At 47.2% G+C, this 21,304-nt stretch overlaps 1 protein-coding gene across 5 annotated transcripts in view; it reads right to left on the reverse strand.

Moving 5' to 3' along the window:
* The window catches only part of TUBGCP6 (tubulin gamma complex component 6), a 96,366-nt gene that overhangs the window by 24,824 nt on the left and 50,238 nt on the right, over window positions 1–21,304 (reverse strand). For 3 of the 5 annotated variants that reach the window (XM_077264904.1, XM_077264905.1, XM_077264906.1), the window contains exons 18-23: window positions 17,319–17,392; window positions 13,725–13,914; window positions 10,698–10,866; window positions 10,331–10,472; window positions 1,504–1,698; window positions 1,261–1,393 (exon numbers count right to left, since the gene is read on the reverse strand). In XM_077264904.1, coding sequence (XP_077121019.1) covers window positions 1,261–1,393; window positions 1,504–1,698; window positions 10,331–10,472; window positions 10,698–10,866; window positions 13,725–13,914; window positions 17,319–17,392 — 903 coding nt within the window. The remainder of the gene's footprint in view (window positions 1–1,260; window positions 1,394–1,503; window positions 1,699–10,330; window positions 10,473–10,697; window positions 10,867–13,724; window positions 13,915–17,318; window positions 17,393–21,304) is intronic. The other 2 variants (XM_077264908.1, XM_077264907.1) reach the window with 2 other exon arrangements.

Below are 21,304 nucleotides of genomic sequence, written 5' to 3' on the forward strand. Positions count from 1 at the left end.
TTTTTACACTTGTGAAAATTAAAAAAAATGGTTCTGAAGTAATTTTTTTCTTCCACATTGTTTTAGTTCCTGTGAAGTACGTAAAGGGTTAATAAACTTCTTGAATGTGGTTTTGAGCAGCTTGAGGGGTGCAGTTTTTAGAATGGTGTCACACTTGGTTATTTTCTATCATATAGACCCCTCAAAATCACTTCAAAGGTGATGTGGTCCCTAAAAAAAACATGGTGTTGTAAAAATGAGAAATTGCTGGTCAACTTTTAACCCTTATAACTCCCTAACAAAAAAAAAAATTGTTTCCAAAATTGTGCTGATGTAAAGTAGACATGTGAGAAATGTTATTTATTAACTATTTTTTGTGACATATCTCTCTGATTTAAGGGCATAAAAATACAAAGTTTGAAAATTGCAAAATTTTAAAAATTTTCGCCATATTTCCATTTTTTTCATAAATAATCGCAAGTAATATCGAAGAAATGTTACCACTAACTTGAAGTACAACATGTCACGAAAAAACAATCTCAGAATCAGCGGGATCCGATAAAGCGTTCCAGAGTTATAACCTCATAAAGTGACACTGGTCAGAATTGTAAAAATTGGCTCGGTCATTAAGTACCAAATTGGCTCTGTCACTAAGGGGTTAACGGATTTGCGACGGATCCGTCGAAATGCTGGATGCGTGGCATACGTTTGTCTCCGTTTTTCACTTTTTCGACGCATCCGTTTTTTCGGCAAAAAAGACGTTTTGAGACGGTTTGCAGTTAACGCTAGTGTGAAAGTAGCCTAAGTACGAATGTACGTATGTACGTATGTCTTAATATTTCTTGCGATAAGATCTGTCTTTTACGATTACCCATGAGCCTGTGCACTTCTCTCTGTTTCGGTACAATGACTATAATGAGTCAGTATGACATTTGTGTTACATTGGAATGGGTACATTGACGGACAGCTTTCTGCCTCCATGCATGGAGCACACAGACATGAGGGATTCATACTCCCCAGTCTCTGCATGATAACAGGCATCTGTATATAACAGATTGTGCTACAGAGAGTAAACCTGCTCTTCCTCTCCATAGACTTTAGTAGGCAGCTGTGGGCTGATACATCCGTCACCCAGTAGCCGATCTCAGAGTCATGCGGTCAGGAAGCAGAGGGAGGAAATGGCAGTCAGTATTCCAATATTTGCTAGTAAATTGATGGAGACTATAAATTATTCAAAAGTGGAATTTCCTTTGAGGGAATTCTGTGTTAATGCAGTCTTACCTGTGCGTTTTAAGTGGAACCAAACATCCCTGAGAGTCCAAACCATGTGTTTCAGTTGTAGGAGAAAAGAGAAAATCTTATTGTACTTGTTGATGCAGTTATCCGTGATGACGATGTTGAGCGGCCAATCAACCTGCAGAAGATGGAAAACATCATTTAATCACTTCATACAAGTTGCAACAGATCATTTCTCTCCAAAGTATATTTATTATCACACCAGGTACAGCATATAGATTATTTTACCTTATATCTTAATTCCAAGCAACTTAACGTATCAGGAGCTGTAGCCGAGAACACTGCTGGGATGTACTTTAGTGCAAAAGACAGATTGGATGCCAGATGAGAGTCGCCATGTAGGCTGTACTGCAGAGCTTTGTTCAATATGGAATTGAGCACCAAGGGAGTGAAGAGCTCGCGGAGGGCCTGACCTGACACCAGCTAGGAAACAAAGGGGGCAAGGTCAGCGGACGCTACACACAGGCAGCTAACACGCACATGCGCTTCTTAGTGTACACTACATACATTTCTTCTTGGTTTGGTCACATTACATTGTAGTCCATGGAAGTTTGTACAATAGTGTGAAATTCCGGATATAGGGATTTTTGTGTACTCACCGTAAAATCCTTTTCTCCGAGCCATTCATTGGGGGACACAGACCATGGGTGTATGCTGCTGCCACCAGGAGGCTGACACTAAGTATTACAAAGAAAGTTAGCTCCTCCCCTGCAGTATACACCCCTCTGCTGGCTCCCAGCTAACCAGTTCGGTGCAAAAGCAGTAGGAGATCAATAACAACATATAAGCGTATAGCATGTCACATTATATATGAGAGTATAACATATCAAATGATAAAAACAAATACAACTAATAATAGGGAGGGAGCTGTGTCCCCCAATGAATGGCTCGGAGAAAAGGATTTTACGGTGAGTACACAAAAATCCCTATTTCTCCTTCGCCTCATTGGGGGACACAGACCATGGGACGTCCCAAAGCAGTCCCTGGGTGGGGACAACATCAGATCAGGCCGTGTAACCGCTACTTACAAGTGCGCCAAGGCGGCCTGCAAAGTCCGCCTGCCCAGACTCACATCTGTGGAAGTGTGTGAATTATAGTGCTTCAAGAATGCATGTGGACTGGAGGAATTCGCAAGCTTGCGGTCGTGCTTGCCGACGCCTGGTGCCTAGAGCCCTGAGACAGGGAGATAGGCTGACATCTAGCACGGAAGGACTCCGGGATGGTGAAAAGAATCCACCAGGCTAACGTGGCCGATGAACACGGCTAAACCCTTCCTGTGACCGTCGGGAAGCCTACTTAGCATCGAGAAGCCCAAGCAAAGTGTCCAACCTTCGGAAGGACGCCGTCCTCGATACGTACCCACTTGGAGCACTCACTTCTTCCAGATTATGGAGAACCCATTCCGTTGTGTGGACTGGAGCCGAAAGAGATGAGAGGACAATGCCCCTGCAACAGTGGGAATACAAAACCACCTTGGCAACAAGGGAAGGGGATGGCTTGAGGGCAACGATGCATTGATGGTAATAAGGAAAAAAGACTGAAAGGAACAGAGTGGCAAGCTCTGAAGACTCATTAGGATGACAAGAACGCAGAGAAAAAAGGGGAGTGACGTTACCTGATAGTAAAGTCTTTCTGGATCGAAAAAGGAGTCTACTGTAAGATCCCCAGGACCATTAAGGTCCCCCAGATCTAATGGTACGCGGTAGGGAAGAACTACAGGTGAAGGCTCCCTGCGAGAAGGTCCATATTTCCAGTTTTGACTAAATAAGACGGAGAAATACTAGTACCGCAAGCGAGAAAACCTGACATGGTCAGTGCGGGTCTCCCGGGATCACTGGGGGCCTTTTCTGCTTCCAAAAAGATCTCAAGACGTAGTGGAAGAAGAGGTATGGAAATTGGTACCGTGGAAGAAACGGAGCATGCACTGCGATGGACTTGGATCTTGAAGCCAAACCATGAACTGGAGTACATAGGCGTTCAGCTTGGACGCCATCCGACCTACATCTGGAGTACTCCAGTGAAGGCAGATGTGAAGGAAGACTTCCGAGTGAAGTTCCCACTCACTTGAGGAGAAAACCCTGACGGCTGAATATGTCAGCCGCCCAGTGTTCTACTCCAGGGACATGTACTGTTGAGATCACCGAATGATAGATCTCGGCCCATCAGAGAGTGCGAGGTACCTCGGCCATGGCGCTTGACTGTGGGTACCTGCGAGATGATTGACGTATGGCACAGCCGTGGCATTATCCAAATTGAAGATGGTATCCCTAATAACCATTGGACCAGAAGAAGGCTCTGGATGAGGAAGGAGCTTAGAGACTACCTTTTGAAAGCCTGATTGACTTGCTGAAAACGAGCGGAGCAAAAGAAAACTACTTCCGTTTTCGTCTTATTGCTCAGAACCCTCCTAGCTAATTGAATGAACCGAGGGAATGAGTGATCAAGTGCACAAGCTCCGTGTTGAAGGGCCACGACCTTGACTCGAGAGAGAGAATTACCATCCTTCTTGTGCAGGATCATAGTCAAAGAGGATCTGCTGGGCTGGGAATGAGGAAAAAACTTGTCTAAGTTTAGCTGCTAGCCCAAGTGAGAGGGTATTGCAAGTGATATAGACGACTTAGCGTAGTCCTTGTAGAGCGGCTAGAAAGTCGACCGAGTAGGACAGGACGACCATGTTTCTAGGGAGCAAGAAGCACATGACAACTGCTATGAGCGTTGCGACCACTGTGGTGCGGCAGCCAGGCTGAAGGGCAAGGTCGTGACTTGAAAATGCTGTTCGCGAATGGAGAGGAGAAGAGATAATTGTAGAGGGGAAAAAAGTAGGCATGTGAGGGTAAGAAAACCGAATGTCAATGGATGCCAGAAAAACTCCACTTTTTTTTTTTTTTTGTTGTTGTTGTTGAAGTAATGGCTGAGCGGAGGAACTGCATCAGAAAAGGGAGGGCCTTGTCAAAGGTTGTTAGAAGTTTGAGGTCCAGGAATGATCATACTTTTCATTTTCTCCTTCGTGAAACCAAGATCTCTTAGATCTAGACTGTCCAGGACAATGCTTCTACTGCTGGATGGGTCTGTAGAAAAAATACGATCCCTTGTTAAGGCCCCGTCTCACACAGCGACGCTGCAGCGATACAGACAACGATGCTGATCGCTGCAGCGTCGCTGTGTGGTCGCTGGGGAGCTGTCACACAGACAGCTCTCTCCAGCGACCAACGATCAGGGGAACGACTTCGGCATCGTTGAAACTGTCTTCAACGATGCTGATGTCCCCCTGCAGCACCCGGGTAACCAGGGTAAACATCGGGTTACTAAGCGCAGGGCCGCGCTTAGTAACCCGATGTTTACCCTGGTTACCAAAAAAAACAAACAGTACATACTCACCATCTGTTGCCCGTCAGGTCCCTTGCCGTCTGCTTCCTGCTCTGACTAAGCCGCCGTACAGTGAGAGCAGAGCGCAGCGGTGACGTCACTGCTGTGCTCTCACTTTACGGCGGCTCAGTCAGAGCAGGAAGCAGACGCCAAGGGACCTGACGGGCAACAGATGGTGAGTATGTACTGTTTGTTTTTTTTTACATTTACGCTGGTAACCAGGGTAAACATCGGGTTACTAAGCGCGGCCCTGCGCTTAGTAACCCGATGTTTACCCTGGTTACCAGTGAAGACATCGCTGGATCGGTGTCACACACACCGATTCAGCGATGTCAGCGGGACCTCAACGACCAAAAAAAGGTCCAGGCCATTCTGACACGACCAGCGATCTCGCAGCAGGGGCCTGATCGCTGGTACGTGTCACACATAGCGAGATCGCTACTGAGGTCGCTGTTGCGTCACAAAACTTGTGACTCAGCAGCGATCTCGCTAGCGATCTCGCTATGTGAGACGGGGCCTTTAGTCTCCCGCTCAGAAGATTTGATTTGAATTGAAGTAGATAAGGTCTCTGACCAGGAGACTATTGGTCAAGCAACATCATGTGGCGCTAAAGAAGGGTAGAGCGCTGAACCCGAAGCCACAAGACGGAACGAACCAGATTTGCTATCCGACCGTCTGTGGTTTTTTAATTGATGATACATCGGGCAGGGATACTGGTAGGTATACCACAAGAAATTCCACCCGGTTAGACTGCCAAGTGGCAGAATGCGGGGCTGCAACCAGCAGGCCTCTTGCCATCTTCGTGCAGAGTAGAAAATTAGGAACCTTCGATCCACCATTCTGTTAACAGGGACTTGGAGAGGAATCGTCCGCCTTCTTGCATCATCCCCTAAATTGATACAAAGGGGGGTGCTCGGACGCCAAAGATGTGTGCCTCTGTACATCCTCAGAGTTGAGGTCCCCGGGTGGACAGGGCAGGTTGTTTGGCATTAGGCCTGGATGCAGAAGAGGATACATGGAGGCGACACTGCATGTGTTCGTCTGTTGAAGATGTGGGGGGAATCGGTGCCCTTAAAAGGACCCGTCGCCCATAAAAATCAGACCAGGTATGGCAACCTACTTAGCGGCTTCTGTCCAGTGAATTGCTCGTCGATTTGTTGATGGTATAAATAGGAGAGTCCCTCCTTTTCTGAAGCTCTTGCAATCCAAGGCAATATGCGATCCATATTCAGCGTTGTTCTCAACAAATCATGGGGGAAGAGATTAGGAAATGAAAAACTTCCGTTTTGCAGACGCCTGTACGTTTTTCTAGAACACTTGCGGCCCCTGCTAGCGGACGCTCCCATGTAGGAGAGGGACCATGTATCTCGGTCCTGCGAGCACTCCGAGCCACAGAGGGTTCACAGAGGGATTCAATCTCTTGGTCCGAGAAAACCATGGGTTGCGGTTAGGGGATGAGTGGCGAAGGCTCCAGAGCTCAGTTAGGGTGACCAGCTTCGGATTGATGATGTGCCCTTAAGACCAGTAAATACTGGTCATGCGCCTTTAAGACTAGGGAATACTGGTCGTGCGTCTTTAAGACTAGGGTATACTGGTCTTGTGCCTTTAGGAGGAGGGCATGCTGGTCATGTGCCTTTAAGAACCAGGACATACTTGTCATATGCTTTGAAGACCAGGGCATACTGGTTATGTGTCTTTAAGTCCAGGGCATATTGAACACGTGCCTTTAAGACCAGGGCATACTGGTCATGTGTCTTTAAAACCAGGTCATACTGGTCATGTGCCCTTAAGACCAGGGCATACTGGTCATGTGCCTTTAAAAACCAGGTCGTACTGGTCATGTGCCTTTAAGACCAGGGCATGCTGGCCAAGTGCGTAAGACCAGGGCCTACTGGTCATGTGCCTTTAAGACCAGGGCATACTGGTCACGTGCCTTTAAGACCAGGACATACTGGTCATGTGCCTTTAAGACCAGGTAATACTGGACATGTGCCCTTAAGACCAAGAAGTACTGGTCATGCGTCTTTAAGACCAGGGAATACTGGTTACGTGTTGTTAAGACCAGGAATACTGGTCATGCGCCTTTAAGACCAGGGAATACTGGTCACGTGCCTTTAAGACCAGGAATACTGGTCATGCGCCTTTAAGACCAGGGCATACTGGCCATGTGCGTAAGACCAGGGTATGCTGGCCATGCGCCTTTAAGACCAGGGAAAACTGGTCACGTGCCTTTAAGAACAGACAATACTGGACATGCGCCTTTAAGACCAGACAATACTGGACATGCGCCTTTAAGAACAGAGAATACTGGACATGCGCCTTTAAGAACAGAGAATACTGGTCATGCGCCTTTAAGACCAGACAATACTGGACCTGCGCCTTTAAGAACAGAGAATACTGGACATGCGCCTTTAAGACCAGACAATACTGGACATGCGCCTTTAAGAACAGAGAATACTGGACATTCGCCTTTAAGACCAGACAATACTGGACCTGCGCCTTTAAGAACAGACAATACTGGACATGCGCCTTTAAAACCAGACAATACTACATGTGCCTTTAAGAAGGGAGAATACTTGCGCGTTTAATGCCTTGATGTAGAGTGGATTGTGCCCCCTTAATGCTAAAAATCGTTGCCCCAGTGTGAGCCGGCCGGGTGGACCAAGATGGCCACTGTGAGCTGCAGAGTAGATAAAATCTCGCAGAGAGCGAGAAGCGCCAACTCGGGGGGCGGAGCCACGGACACGATGCTGAATAGGCCCAAGCCGGGGCCTAAATTTCTGTAGCAGGCGGGCGACACCAGCGGGGCGTTTCAGGAGACTTCCGGGATGCGGCCTACACATCGGCCGAAGCCAGGGGCTAAATTTTTGTAGCCGGCCAGAGCGTTACCTCAGAGAGGTGGGCCACAGGAAAGTGGCTAAGGCTGCCTGCGCCTTTATGGATATCCCTCTGAAGATGGATCCACTCACCATCGTTGCGCGTCCCGGCATGGAGCCGCCGCGGATGTGGGTTTCAGCGCTGTTCTGTGCAGCGTGGACGGTGTAGGGATAAACCTCAATCCATCATCCGTTTGTTAGGGAGGAGGAGAGGAACCGCCCGCCTCCTTGTACCATCCGCCCTTAATAGTGGTGGTGCAGTGGGGGCTGCTCGGACGCCACATTGTAAAGTGCCTCTGTACAGCCGAGGGTAAAACCTGGTGGGCAGGGCTGATGTCCGGCAATAGGCCTGGCTGCAGAAGAGGATACTGGAGGTGACACTCCAGTGCTCGTCTGATCAGGGAGGGGGGAGATCGGTCCCATGAAGGGGCCCGTCGCCCCTAGAATCAGCTCAGGCAGTGGCTTCCCACGTCGCAGGAGAGGATACGGAGAGGTGAAACTCCCGTGCTCGCCTGTTGTTGGTTCGGGGGAGATCGGAACATGAAAGAATCCGTCGCCCCCTTCGTCCGGTAAAAGGTAAAAGTAAAAAGATTCTTTGGGTCTGAATAGCAGACCAGTCCGTGTGCCTCCTACGGACACTAAGCAAGAACTGGTTAGCTGGGAGCCAGCAGAGGGGTGTATACTGCAGGGGAGGAGCTAACTTTCTTTGTAATACTTAGTGTCAGCCTCCTGGTGGCAGCAGCATACACCCATGGTCTGTGTCCCCCAATGAGGCGAAAGAGAAATAATAAGTTAAAAAAGCAAAAAAATAGTTTTTCTATGCAGTACCTTAAAGAGAATGTCACCAGATTTCAGCTACCTCATCTGAGAGCAGCCTAATGTAGAGAAAGAGACCCTGAATCCAGCGCTGTGTCACTTAGATTACTGGGTGCAGCAGTTCTTAGATTTCGAATGCTGCAGAGCTGAGAACGCTGCCCCCTCCCACACCAAGCTCTGAAAGGCAGTGAGCTGCTTATCACAGGAGGGGGCTGAGTTTGACTTACAGGCACTGGTTGCTGTAGCTGCTGTAGTCCAAGCAACAGGGCTGCCACCCGGAATTTCGGGGGCCCATACTGGCAAAATTTTCAGGCCCCCTTGAGACTCCGCCCAGGTTCCACCCCAGCTCCGCCTCCACCCCTCAAACCTTCCATAATCCTACCGCCCATTCTTGGGAAAAACTCCACATCTGCACCACGTCCTCACCAGTCACACATTAACAGTTCCCATCGAATATTAGATCACATACATAGTAGCTTTTGTTTTGGCCATAAAATGTTTGTAAGCTGCTGCCACAACAAGGAAGACCCTTGGGCAGCACCCTACTCTACTCTACCCTATTAAAATCACCTTAAAATATCCAATACTCTTTTCAAGTATATTTTTCTTTAACCCCTTAGCAACCACCGATAAGCATTAAAACATTGGCCGCTATGGGACCTCATTCCCTCATTGCAGTTTTAAACTGGTGATAGGGAATAAGAGAATAGCTCCGCACAGAGTTGGAATATCTCTGAAGTTTCAGGTACCAGGAGTAGCGGAGACCCTGGAGAACACGATCAAGGCCATTGTTCCCAGTCCCCGATCATGTGATCCCGTTATTCAATGAATAGAGGCAATCAGAAAAGTAATTTCTCTCTCCTCTGACATGATATAACATGTCAGAGGAGAAATGATGTCCCCAGGTACCCCACAGTATCTTGGTACCCCACATCCTCGGCCCTCCTCTTCCTTCTCCTGAAGCAAAATGGCAGGAACATGCGCAGCCAAGATCTGCCTCCCAGCACCAGGCAACCGCAGGGATTATTCCTATTTGTTGCTGATTTTTTATCACTCACATAGGGTCTATCACATTGCTCCAAAATCCAATAATTATTAATTAGGACAGCACTTGGTCTGTACATCACTGTGCACCCCTTGACCAACCCCCCTGTGATTACATTTTTTTTATTTTATAATTACTTCTTTCATTCTTTGCAGCTATGGATAGGCCACATACACCAGTAGTGTCTTGATGGCAGCCCTGCCAGGCAATGACCTTCAGTGTAAGGAAACGACAGCACACAGCCTGACACATCGTTGAATTCCGTGCTTTAACCCCTACCTCATTCTGTCCTCAGAATACAAAGCACAACCCTGCTGACAGGATGCAGTTTCCATTGAGGAAAAATAAATTCTAGGAATATTTTCTAGAACAGCATCTTAAAAAGCTAAAATGATGTAATTTCTAACCCTTCCGTGTCACTGATGGACAGCTTTCTCCTTGTCTCTGCATAGGCAGAAAACTTCCAATTAGTGGTGGAGGCCAGAGTTAGACACAGCTCAAAAATATTGAGAACTCATAACTAAAAGAAATAGCAGAGCTGCAGCAGATAGAACAATGTTTTCTCAAATCTACAGCAAGAAGCCCAGTAAGTGACACACAACTGGAATCAGTGTGTCTGTCCCTTGGCTATTTTATGCTGTCCTCGAATGGGGGTGCACAAAATCTGAAGACAGAGTGTAACATTCAATTTTGCCAGCATTTTCCAGATGCAATTATGGAGTATTCTATTTAGCACCCCAAAAGGGTTTGACTTTTAGGCCAGGGTGTAATTGTAACTTTACATCAAAAAACCCCGAGACGGATCAGGAAAATCATGGCCCATAGCCAGACTGTTACACTCTGACCTCTGAATTCAGCCTTAGAAAACAACAACTACGACTTTCTCAATTTTATAAAAAAGAAACTGAAAAAACAAAGCTGAGCAGCAGAAAATCTATGACAAATGGTTCACCTTTTCAAAGAGCAGATCACTGAGTGACTGGGCAAATTCTCCATCTTCCATTAGCAAGAAATGTCGGATTGCTTCAAAATGTTTTTCCATATTCAGCTCCACGAAATAGTAATCCACCACAGCTTTGTTCACTAGAGAAACACTAGGAACCAATGCAGAGTCAGTGAGCGGTGATCTAGAAACCATCAATGCACCAACAGTTATTACAGAACTAGTACAGCGGCTGGCCGCCCAGGACACCATTTCTTGTGTTTCCGGAGGACATTTTAGCACATTTGTAGCCCCAACAATACATCACTGTAACAGGAAGCATTTTGACAATGAAGAACAAAAGATAAGGTGGGACTGAAGCATGAGCAGAACTGACCTGGATACAATCGGAGCCGTTACAGAATATTTCATCAGCACTGGTAGGGAGAGAAGCTCAATGAGCTGGACGGCAGTCTCGTCCGTAGCGGACTCTATGTCCCGGTCCACTTGAAAGGAGAACTCTCGTGGCATCATGTGGCTGAGCATGTGGGGAACCGGAGGCTTTGCTGTAGGCCCAAAACAAAAGATAAAGTGCATCATGTAAGTAGAAACACTTTATGGAACTTGTATCAAGAGAGCGTTATACAAAGGTAAGTCCAGAACGGAGAAGAATGGGGGAGGGAAAGTAATAGTGGAGAAAAGAGGACACTTTTCAGTGTCTGCAAAGCCTTTTCCCATGGGCAGCACTAGGCTTCAGTCTATAAAATGTCCACAAATGGAAGATCGGGCGATGCAACCCATGCATGAGCAACTCCCAGTCATACACACTGTCCATGCTAGTTTCCTAGATGTCCATGATCTGCGCAAGATGAAAGTTTGCTGCTAATAGCGTCATATACTGTCATCTGTGCTTGTAGAGTTTCAGATCATCTGAGCACCTTGTACATGCGCAATGTTTCAATGGAGGTTGTTAATCAACTTGTTGCATCACATCACACCATCTCCAGTGAGCGGCATGATGTCAGGGGGCTTCATACGGACTATAAGGGTGCAGTAAGATGGCTGTATAAATCAGAGAGAGATCGGAACACAGAGCGTGGACTGGCTGTCAGCTCTCCCGACCCGAGTGTGACAGCTACATAGAAGTGCATGAAGTTGTCACGCTTGGGTCAGGAGAGCGGGCGGCCAGTCCACGCACTGCGTTGCGATCTCTCTCTGATTTATATGGCCGTCTAAATGGTATATATTAGTCAGTTGATTGTATTAAGGTCTTCCACACTTGTAAAGATTCTACCTAAAGATGTCGACCCCATTAAACAGAACCTGTCAGCTCTTTTGTCAGCTGTACATACCTGTATTCTCCATGATATAACAATGCTGGATCGTGTCTTTTTACAATTCTACATTGTGCATTTCCTCTGATATTCCCCCAGAAATGTTTGATTAAATTGGCAACTGGGTGTTACCAGCTGAGAGGTGTTGTCCCTACAGTGTCAAAATGGGAAGTGATGGAAGCAGGGGCTAGGGATAGAACTGCCAAAGGTATGGAACAAGTAGGTACCACTGGGGGATTACCATATGAGTGAGCTTTATTAATGCTATGCGTTTCAGAGCTGATCTAGCTCCTTCTTCATGCAAGATATACAGTGAAGGAAATAAGTATTTGATCCCTTGCTGAATTTGTAGGTTTGCCCACTGAGAAAGACATGAACAGTCTATAATTTTTTAGGGTAGGATAATTTTAACATTGAGAGATAGAATATCAAAAATAAAATCCAGAAAATCACATTGTATAAATTATATAAATTTATTTGCATTTTGCAGTGAGAAATAAGTATTTGATCCCCTACCAACCATTAAGAGTTCTGGCTCCAATAGACCAGTTAGACACTCCTAATCAACTCGTTACCTGCATTAAAGACAGCTGTCTTACATAGTCATCTTTATAAAAGTCTCCTGTCCACAGACTCATTCAGTCAGACTCTAACCTCTACAACATGGGCAAGACCAAAGAGCTGTCTAAGGCTATCAGGGTCAAGATCATAGAACTGCACAAAGCTAGAATGGGCTAGAAAAACATACATAAGACGCTGGGTGAGAAGGAGACAACTGTTGGTGCAATAGTAAGAAATACAATATAACGGTCAATCGACATAGATCTGGGGCACCAAGCAAAATGTCACCTCGTGGGGTATCCTTGATCATGAGGAAGGTGAGAGATCAGCCTAAAACTGCACGGGGGGAACTTGGTAATGATCTCAAGGCAGCTGGGACCAGAGTCACCAAGAAAACGATTGGTAACACATTACGCTGTAAAGGTTTGTAATCCTGCAGTGCCCGCAAGGTCCCCCTGCTCAAGAAGGCACATGTGCAGGCCTGTCTGAAGTTTGCCAATGAACACCTGGATGATTCTGTGAGTGACTGGGAGAAGGTGCTGTTGTCAGATGAGACAAAAATTGAGGTATTTGGCATTAACTCAACTCGCCGTGTTTGGAGGAAGAGAAATGCTGCATATGACACAAAGAACACAGTCCCCACTGTCAAGCATGGAGGTGGAAACATTATGTTTTGGGGGTGTTTCTCTGCTAAAGGCACAGGACTACTTCAATGGGAGAATGGATGGAGCCATGTACCATAAAATGCTGAGTGACAATCTCCTTCCCTCTGCCAGGACATTAAAAATGGGTCATGAATGGGTCTTCCAGCAAGACAATGACCCAAAACATACAGCCAAGGCAACAAAGGAGTGGCTCACAAAGAAGCACATTAAGGTCATGAAGTGGCCTAGCAAGTCTCCATACCTTAATCCCATAGAAAACTTGTGTAGGGAGTTGAAGCTCTGAGTTGCCAAGCGACAGCCTCAAAATCTTAATGATTTAGAGATGATCTGCAAAGAGGAGTGGACCAAAATTCCTCCTGACATGTGCGCAAACCTCATAATCACCTACAAAAACCGTCTGACTGCTGTGCTTGCCAAAAAGGGTTTTGCCACCAAGTCTTGTTTGCCAGAGGGATCAAATACTTATTTCTCACTGCAAAATGCAAATAAATTTATATAATTTATACAATGTGATTTTCAGGATTTTATTTTTGATATTTTATCTCTCAATGTTAAAATTAACCTACACTTAAAATTATAGACTGTTCATGTCTTTGTCAGTGGGCAAACTTACAAAATCAGCAAGGGATCAAATACTTATTTCCTTCACTGTACATGCCTGAAGAAGGTGAAGAAGGAGCTAGATCAGCTCTGAAACGAGTATAGCATTTTAAGAGGAATCACTGACAAACATAATTCAGGGTTATATAACAAAAAAAGCTATGATCCAGTATCAGTAGTTCATGGGGTATATCGGCATATAGCGGGTGGAAAAGCCAAGAGCTGGCAGGGAATCTGGTTTTACACTTTTCTGAAGTAGCTTACACATGATCTCATAGGTATCTTGATATTTTTCAAGGCAATAGCTGTCTGCCAGTGTCTGTAGATAAGTCTGCTGTTTCTTCCAGGCGCCACCATTGATGATGTCCTCTCCTTCAGGGTGATCATCACTTGCACCCCCTGTGTTTTCTGTCTCGTCACCAGATACTGCTCCCATACACTGTAGAGTGTCGCTCTGAAGAAAACAAAAAACATTTTAATGGTTTACCGCATTTGCAAATTTTGCTGCATGATCCAATTTTTCAGACTTCACACACATTTCAGCATAAAGGACATACAAAAACTGTATCAAAACAGCAACTTGTGAACTGAACTTACAGAGCACAGGCCTAGTATACAGAAAAAAGCTATGAGAGATTATCCCCTTAAGAACTACACCAAATTTATATTGTGACTTTTTTTTTTTTTTTAAATGACAAAATTCTCTGAGATTAAGGAAATAAGCCAATAAATCACTAATGACTTCAACTGGGAAAATTATAAGCACCATATTTCTACTAAAACCAACTGATTGGGAACCTTCCCATACTAAGCTCACGTTAAAGGGGATGTCCACTGCTCAGACATCGCCTTCTCAATCACTGTTTTTTCCAGTAGAATACCATTTATGCTCACCTCGGTACTGGCGCTGTTCTGGCAGTGTCTAGTCTCACTCTTCCCGGACTCGCATGACATTTTTATGTCACACAATCCCTGCGGCCGATTACAGATGCTGGCTTCACTAACCACTCCTTTGGACAAATCAGACATGTTGAGGAATTGAGTGCTGTGGCCTCACTTCCTCTGAATGTCTGATCTGTGAGAAAGAGGGGGGGAAGGGTCAGTAAAGCCAGCTCTAATGGGCCACAGGGATCGTAGGACATAAAAATGTCACGCGAGTCTGGGGAGAGTGAGAGCCGACACTGCCAAAATGGTTCAGGCACCAGAGGTGAGGATAAGTGTTCTTATTCTACTGGAACAAACCGGGATTGAGAAGGGGTTGTCTGAGCATTGGACATCCCCTTTAATCTACAGAAACCGCTACAATATTTATTTCACTTTTTTGAGGATGTAGGTGATCTTTATAGTCTGTGTGTTGTTTTGTTATTTTCTTACTGAAATTCACCATGTTCCGACCTTAAACCCTCAAAGTACAGGCCTAATTTGACAGCAAAGGATTATTTCTCATCATTTCTCATAGTTGGATATTGTAGGATAGTGCTTGTAAAAATAAGTACTTTTGCAATTTGCTGCTTATTAAAAATGTATAGACATTCCTAAAACATTAACCCCTTCCCGCAAAATTATGTAACTACGCAAAGATTGCATGCGATTTACATACAGTTACGTCTTATGGGTGGAATGAGCAGATCTCCTAAACTCTTAGGTGTAAATGATGACAAATGTAAGTCAGCCCATGACTTACCTACATTTCAGGCAATAACACACGGCAGTTGATCAATGCACCAAATTCATTAAAGAGGTTCCTGGCTACTTAATGTATTTAGCACATATTACTTCAGTGCTGCTATTGTTTAAAGTAGAGTGGAGTCAAAATGCGAATATTAATTGGCTGGGCTTGTTTTTCTATTAGAGAGAGACTATATATATATACATACATACATACACTCACCGGCCACTTTATTAGGTACACCTGTCCAACTTCTTGTTAACACTTAATTTCTAATCAGCCAATCACATGGCGGCAACTCAGTGCATTTAGGCATGTAGACATGGTCAAGACAATCTCCTGCAGTTCAAACCGAGCATCAGTATGGGGAAGAAAGGTGATTTGAGTGCCTTTGAACGTGGCATGGTTGTTGGTGCCAGAAGGGCTGGTCTGAGTATTTCAGAAACTGCTGATCTACTGGGATTTTCACGCACAACCATCTCTAGGGTTTACAGAGAATGGCCCGAAAAAGAAAAAAAATCCAGTGAGCGGCAGTTCTGTGGGCGGAAATGCCTTGTTGATGCCAGAGGTCAGAGGAGAATGGGCAGACTGGTTCGAGCTGATAGAAAGGCAACAGTGACTCAAATCGCCACCCGTTACAACCAAGGTAGGCCTAAGAGCATCTCTGAACGCACAGTGCGTCGAACTTTGAGGCAGATGGGCTACAGCAGCAGAAGACCACACCGGGTACCACTCCTTTCAGCTAAGAACAGGAAACTGAGGCTACAATTTGTACAAGCTCATCGAAATTGGACAGTAGAAGATTGGAAAAACGTTGCTTGGTCTGATGAGTCTCGATTTCTGCTGCGACATTCGGATGGTAGGGTCAGAATTTGGCGTAAACAACATGAAAGCATGGATCCATCCTGCCTTGTATGGAGCATCTTTGGGATGTGCAGCCGACAAATCTGCGGCAACTGTGTGATGCCATCATGTCAATATGGACCAAAATCTCTGAGGAATGCTTCCAGCACCTTGTTGAATCTATGCCACGAAGAATTGAGGCAGTTCTGAAGGCAAAAGGGGGTCCAACCCGTTACTAGCATGGTGTACCTAATAAAGTGGCCGGTGAGTGTATATAACTTTATATTATTCTTTGATCTATTGCAACCATTGACTCCCTGCGAGATCTCACTGCAAGGTGCCAATCGACACAGGGAGCGATCTCTGTCAATCTCCTTAAGGTACCTTCACACTAAACGATATCGCTAGCGATCCGTGACGTTGCAGCGTCCTGGCTAGCGATACCGTTGTGTTTGACAGGCAGCAGCGATCAGGATCCTGCTGTGACATCGTTGGTCGGAGAAGAAAGTCCAGAACTTTATTTCGTCGCTGGATCTCCCGCTGACATCGCTGAATCGGTGTGTGTGACACCAATCCAGCGATGTCTTCACTGGTAACCAGGGTAAACATCGGGTTACTAAGCGCAGGGCCGCGCTTAGTAACCCGATGTTTACCCTGGTTACCATTGTAAAAGTAAAAAAAAAACACATACTCACATTCCGGTGCCCGGCGTCCGCTTCCCTGCACTCCTCCTGCATCCTGTGTAAGTGCCGGCCGTAAAGCAGAGCGGTGACGTCACCGCTCTGCTCTGTGGGAGATGCCGGAGATGTTCGGCGCTGACACAGGATGCAGGAGGAGTGCAGGGAAGCGGACGCCGGGCACCGGAATGTGAGTATGTGTTTTTTTTTTTACTTTTACAATGGTAACCAGGGTAAACATCGGGTTACTAAGCGCGGCCCTGCGCTTAGTAACCCGATGTTTACCCTGGTTACCAGGGGACTTCGGCATCGTTGGTCGCTGGAGAGCCGTCTGTGTGACAGCTCTCCAGCGACCACACAGCGACTAAACAGCGACGCTGCAGCGATCGGCATCGTTGTCTGTATCGCTGCAGCGTCGCTTAGTGTGAAGGTACCTTAACATGCCAGGGTTAATTGAACAGCTGCAGATTGCGGACATCTCTCATTCACCATTGCTATGTCTGTGCTGTTTGTTAGAAGTGAAGATTCCCAGTCTTTTCATGTCCTTATGGAAATCCACTCGTTCTATTAGGATGTGAAAAGGCGTGATGGGAGCTGGTTGATCTGGATAATAACCACCTTACACAATCAGTAAAGAAACCACATCATTCTTAGAGGAGGAGCTCTTACCTGTACATCAGCTTTGGTTTCTGGAGGAAGCGACTTCGTGTCTTCAGGTATGTTTTCTGCTATGAGAAACAAATCTGAAATTATTACTCTAGACTACTGAATGTTTCTGCATTACTATGTAGAGGCAAAAAGGAGATTTTTGTGTACTCACCGTAAAATCTTTTTCTCCGAGCCACTCATTGGGGGACACAGGACCATGGGTGTTATGCTGCTGCCACTAGGAGGACACTAAGTAAACAGAAAGATTAACTCCTCCTCTGCAGTATACACCCCTTCACTGGATACAATTTCAACCAGTTCGGTAGTAAAGCAGTAGGAGCATGAACAAAGACAAACTATGTCAAAACCAAAGAAGTAACAACAAGCCAAAACAGGCTAACAGGGTGGGTGCTGTGTCCCCCAATGAGTGGCTCGGAGAAAAAGATTTTACGGTGAGTACACAAAAATCTCCTTTTCTCCTACGCCTCTTTGGGGGACACAGGACCATGGGACGTACAAAAGCAGTCCCTGGGTGGGGAGCAATATGCTAATACCCCATGTACCACCAGCTTACTGAGGTACCGTTGTGTGCAGAATGCGCCTGCCGAGGGCAGCGTCTGCCGAAGCCTGAGTATGGATGAGGTAGCGCTTCGTGAAAGTATGCAGACTGGACCAAGTCGTAGCTTTACAAGCTGATGTGCGGACGCCTGGTGCCGAATGGCCCAAGAAGCACCGACCGGGTGGAATGCGCCTTAATCCCAGCTGGGACAGGAGTGTTCCTGACACGATAGGATTCCTGAATAGCGGAACAAATCTACTTGGCTAGAGTGGCCTTTGAGGCAGGTAGACCCTTCCTATGTCCCTCCAGAAGCACGAAGAGGACATCCGACTTACGGAAGGGAGCCGTGCGAGATATGCACCTCCGAAGAGCTCTAACCAGATCCAGAGTATGGAGAGCTTTCTCGATACAATGAGTAGGTGCAGGACAGAAAGACGGCAAGACAATGTCCTCGGGAGAGGTTCTCAAAACCACCTTGTCTGGGTGAAAATTCAGAAAAGGGGGGGGGGTCGGCAAGAGAGCCGCCAACTCAGAAACTCTCCTAATTGACGTAATTGCCACTAGAAAGACCACCTTCGATGAGAGGAGGGTGAGAGAGATGTCCTGCAATGGTTCGAAAGAGGCCTCCTGAAGAACTCCGAGAACCAAGTTAAGATCCCATGACGCCAAAGGCATTTTATAAGGAGGGACCACCCGGGAGACTCCTTGGATGAACGTCTTAACCGGCAGTCTGGAAGCGATCCTTCGTTGGAATAGAACAGACAAGGCGGACACTTGTCCCTTGAGCGAGCTTAGGGCAAGGCCTGACTCTAAACTTGATTGGAGAAACTCCAGAATGGACGGAATGGAAAAGACTAAGGGCAAACGTCCATGGGTATTGCACTATGAAAAGAAGATACGCCAGGTGCGATGATAAATGCGCATGGATACAGGATTCCTAGCGCGAATCATGGTAGAAGAAACCCCCGGAGAGAATCCGGCTTGGGCTAAAATCCAGGATTCAACGGCCACGCCGTCAAAGACAGGGCCCCAGAGTTCTGGTGGCAAATCGGGCCCTGGAAGAGAAGGTCCGTGCGATCTGGAAGGCGCCAGGGGGTGTTGGCGACCATTTGGATGAGTTCCGCGTACCATGCTCGGCGCGGCCAGTCGGGCGCGACGAGAATCACCGGTCTCCCCTCTGCTCTGATCTTTTTGATGACTCTCGGAAGCAGAGGAAGGGGCGGAAAAATGTATGGCAGCTGGAACGGATGCCACGACAGAACCAGGGCATCTGCCCCGATGGCGCGAGGATCGTGGGAACGGGCAATGAACCGGGGAACCTGGTTGTTGAACCTCAAGGTCATGAGATCCACATCCGGCGTCAGCCAACGAAGGCAAATCTGCTGGAAGACTTCCGGATGGAGAGACCACTCGCCCGAAGCAAGACTTTGGCGACTGAGGAAGTCAGCTTCCCAATTCTCCACGCCCGGTATGTGGATCGCCGATATGAGCGAGTGATTGGTCTCTGCCAAGCGCAGGACGTGGGAGACTTCGCGCATGGCTGCTCTGCTGCGGGTTCCCCATTGTGGGTTGATGTACGCCACGGCTGTGGCGTTGTCAGATTGAATTCTGATGGGATGACCTGCGAGAAGGTGGTGAAAGTTGTGTAAAGCGAGAATGATCGCTCAAATTTCCAGGATATTGATTGGGAGACGTGACTCTCTCGTGGACCAACGACCCTGTGCCGTGTGGTGAATAAAAACTGCACCCCAGCCAAAAAGGCTGGCATCGGTAGTCACCACTAACCAGCGCACAGGAAGAAAGGATTTCCCTTGGTTCAAGGAAGACTGTAGTGTCCACCACCTGAGGGTCTGCCTGACCTGTGGGGGTAGATGAAAGCGACGGTCGAGAGAAACCGGGCTTCTGTCCCAGGCTAAAAGGAGCGCCTGTTGCAAGGGACGGGGATGGCACTGCGCAAACAGAATGGCTTCCATCGCCGCAACCATTTTCCAGATGATGCGCATCGCAAAGCGAATGGAGTGAGGGACTGGGCGGAAGAGCCTGCGCGCTCCCTGTTGTAAGGATAGAACCTTCTCTGGAGGGAGAATGACCAGCCCGCGGGAAGAGTTCAAAATCATGCCCAGGAAGCAGATTTGCTGGGCCGGCACTGGAGATGATTTCTCGAAGTTGATCTTACAACCCAGGGGAGAAAGAGAATCCACGGTGATGCTCACCGACACCTCGCAGGCAGACTGGGACGGACCTTTGATTAATAGGTCGTCCAGATATGGCAGGACTACCACTCCCCGAGCGTGAACAATGGCCATGACAGCCGCCATGACCTTTGTGAAGACTCTGGGGGCGGTGGCAAGTCCGAAGGGCAAGGCCACAAACTGGAAGTGTTCTTCTTGGGCTGCGAAGAGCAGGAACTGCTGATGAGAGGGAAAAATTGGGATGTGTAGATAAGCATCTTTGATGTCTATGGATGCAAGGAACTCTCCTTTTTCCAGGGACGCGACAACGGAACGGAGGGAGTCCATCCTGAAGTGTCGGACCCGTACGAATTTGTTTTAGCAGTTTGAGATCCAGTATGGGCCGTAGAGTCCCGTCCTTCTTTAGGACCACGAAAAGGTTGGAGTAAAACCCCGTGAACCTTTGGTCTCGAGGGACTGGAGTGATGACACAGTCCTTTTGAAGCGCCTGTATGGCGTGAAGAAAAACTCGATTTTGTATCTGGAAGACACGAGCTCTCTGACCCACTCGTCGTGAACGACCGAGAGCCACTGTTGACGGAACAAAAGAAGGCGTCAGCCTACTTTGTTGGTGTCCGCCAGACACGCCAACGAGTCATTGAGAAGGTTTAAGGGATGCGGACGGCTCAGGGGCAGACGGCCTGGGTCCGGGTTTCCAGGAACGGTTTGGTCTGTATGAGACCTGGGAAGTTCTGTTGTCCCGACGTCCCGAACCAGGGGAAGAGGACGACAAACTGGAGTTGTTACGAAATGACCGGAATCGAAACTGCTGCTGATTCCGAAAGGGCCGGGCCGGTTTTTGCTGGGGAAGAAATTCACTTTTTTTTTTTTTTTTTTTTCTCCATAGTGTCAGAAATGATTTGGTCTAGGTTTTCCCCCAAATAAACGACCCGCTTGGTAAGGAAGAGAGGTCAGCGACTTTTTGGAAGCAGAGTCTGCTCACCAATCGCGGAGCCATAGGGCCCCCCCGATGGAAATTGCGTTAGCAGCCGCTTGCGCTGCGCAATTAGCTGCATCTATGGAGGCGCTAACAACAAAATCTCCGGCCTGAGCTAACTGGTTAGCTAGTCTGGCCGTCGCTGGGGGAAGAGTACTGCCGTGGACGGTAAAGGTCAACACCTCAGCCCAGGCCACCATTGCCTTAGCTACCCAGGAAGCTGCAAAGGATGCAAGGACGGCTGCTCCTGAGACTTCAAAGACTGAGCGAGCCAAATAAT

This window comes from Ranitomeya variabilis, chromosome 5 (assembly GCF_051348905.1).
Source record: "Ranitomeya variabilis isolate aRanVar5 chromosome 5, aRanVar5.hap1, whole genome shotgun sequence".
NCBI classification, from domain to species: domain Eukaryota; kingdom Metazoa; phylum Chordata; class Amphibia; order Anura; family Dendrobatidae; genus Ranitomeya; species Ranitomeya variabilis.